This window comes from Charadrius vociferus, unplaced genomic scaffold (assembly GCF_000708025.1).
Source record: "Charadrius vociferus isolate BGI_N301 unplaced genomic scaffold, ASM70802v2 scaffold70, whole genome shotgun sequence".
NCBI lineage: Eukaryota > Metazoa > Chordata > Aves > Charadriiformes > Charadriidae > Charadrius > Charadrius vociferus.
In genome coordinates, this window is record NW_009646851.1 from 2,897,745 (window position 1) to 2,899,321 (window position 1,577).

The 1,577-nt window shown below is 41.2% G+C and overlaps 1 protein-coding gene across 1 annotated transcript; it reads left to right on the forward strand.

Annotated features, from left to right (window-relative positions):
• Nucleotides 1-633: 633 nt before the first annotated feature.
• Nucleotides 634-1,089, forward strand: HSPB3 (heat shock 27kDa protein 3). Its single transcript, XM_009894195.1, has one exon. The coding sequence runs from the start codon at nucleotides 634-636 to the stop codon at nucleotides 1,087-1,089; it is 456 nt and encodes a 151-aa protein (XP_009892497.1).
• The last annotated feature ends 488 nt before the right edge of the window (nucleotides 1,090-1,577 follow it).

Genomic DNA, 1,577 nt, shown 5'->3' on the forward strand with positions numbered 1-1,577 from the left:
ACCCCTTCTTTGAGCAGGGATGATTATGGTTCCCTCCTCCTGCCAATAACATGGTTAACCATGCCCACATTTCACCTATGCACAACGTCCAATGCACTTGATAATTTTATAGTTTACCTAACCTGAAATCTACTCCATTCCTTCTGTCCAGCTAATTAAATCTCTTCCCTCAGTAACTTTGTATTTCAGTTAGAAGAAATACAGATATCTATTGCCGTGTACCCCTGGGAAAAACAGAATCACTGAACCCGTTTAAATCAAAGAATCTTTCACATTATTTGTCTGCTCATTATGCATAACGGCAAACAGCACAGTATTGCAACAATTAGTCGTGCATTAAAATTTTGCTTTTACTACTTAGGCATGAAAGCTGTGCATGTGTTGAAGCCACTCAAGACCCCAGCACTATAAATAGTGCTCTATTGTCAGTGGATAAAAGATGAAACAAGCCTCCTGGCACTGCAGCACAGCACGTCCCATTAAATGTTAAGCTCTGCCTGTGCTAAAAGGGAAGGGCGACATCAACTGATAAACTAGTCTGCTGGTAAGGCGTACGACTGGGAAGAGTTTGCTCCGACTCCGCAGCTTCCCCAAAGCGACGCAGGAGCAGCGACTTACCGTTCTGCCTCAGCAATGGCAGAAGCTGTTATAAGACACTGGGTGGAAACTCCCATACGCTACCAAGAGCAGTTTGCTGCCCAAGAGCTGGAAGCACACAAACTGGACCACTTTTTATACGCTTTGCCAGGCCCTTCTACAGCTGCACTGGGTGGCAGAAGGTGTATCACAGAAAGTACAGCTGGGGCCGGGAAGAGCAAGAGCGGCCGGGAGGAGGAAAACACGCGCTTTCAGGTCCTGCTGGACGTTGTGCAATTCCGCCCTGAAGATATCATCATTCAGACTTTCGAAGGCTGGCTCCTGATCAAAGCTCAGCACGGACCCAGGATGGACGAACACGGTTTCGTATCCAGAAGCTTTACCAGACAATACAAATTACCTAATGGAGTGGAGAACAAAGACTTGTCTGCGCTCTTCTGCCATGATGGCATTTTGGTTGTTGAAATGAAGAATTCAGTGGGAAAGAATTAGAACCTTGTCCATAGTTTATTGGTGAGATAAAATCATTCTTAATATAACAAAATAATATAATTCAAGCAATGCTATAGAGTGCAGTAAGCATGTGGCCATATTTATATTACAGTAAAGGAAAATCTTTGTATATCTTTTTCAGTATGCTGAGTTTATTGTTTGATGTGAAATGTTAGACTGCTTGCCTCCAGCTGCATATGTGTTGAAAAGCCAGGCTTTTTGAACAGTAGAAAATTCAGGCTAATCACAGCAAGAGAAAAAAAAAATCTATTTGATAACATATTGAAAATAAAGCACATTCATGAGTTATGCAGGAGGTTTTGTATTTCTAAGGAATAAGCATTTGTCATACATAGTCATAATCATTAAAGAAGAAATAGACAGGTGGTAAGTCTTTTGGAAATTTAATTTATGTGCTAAAACATCTGTTTTCTAATTTTTGAGATTAAATTCTTTTTCCTTAGGCTCTGGAAAAGCACACAAAACAA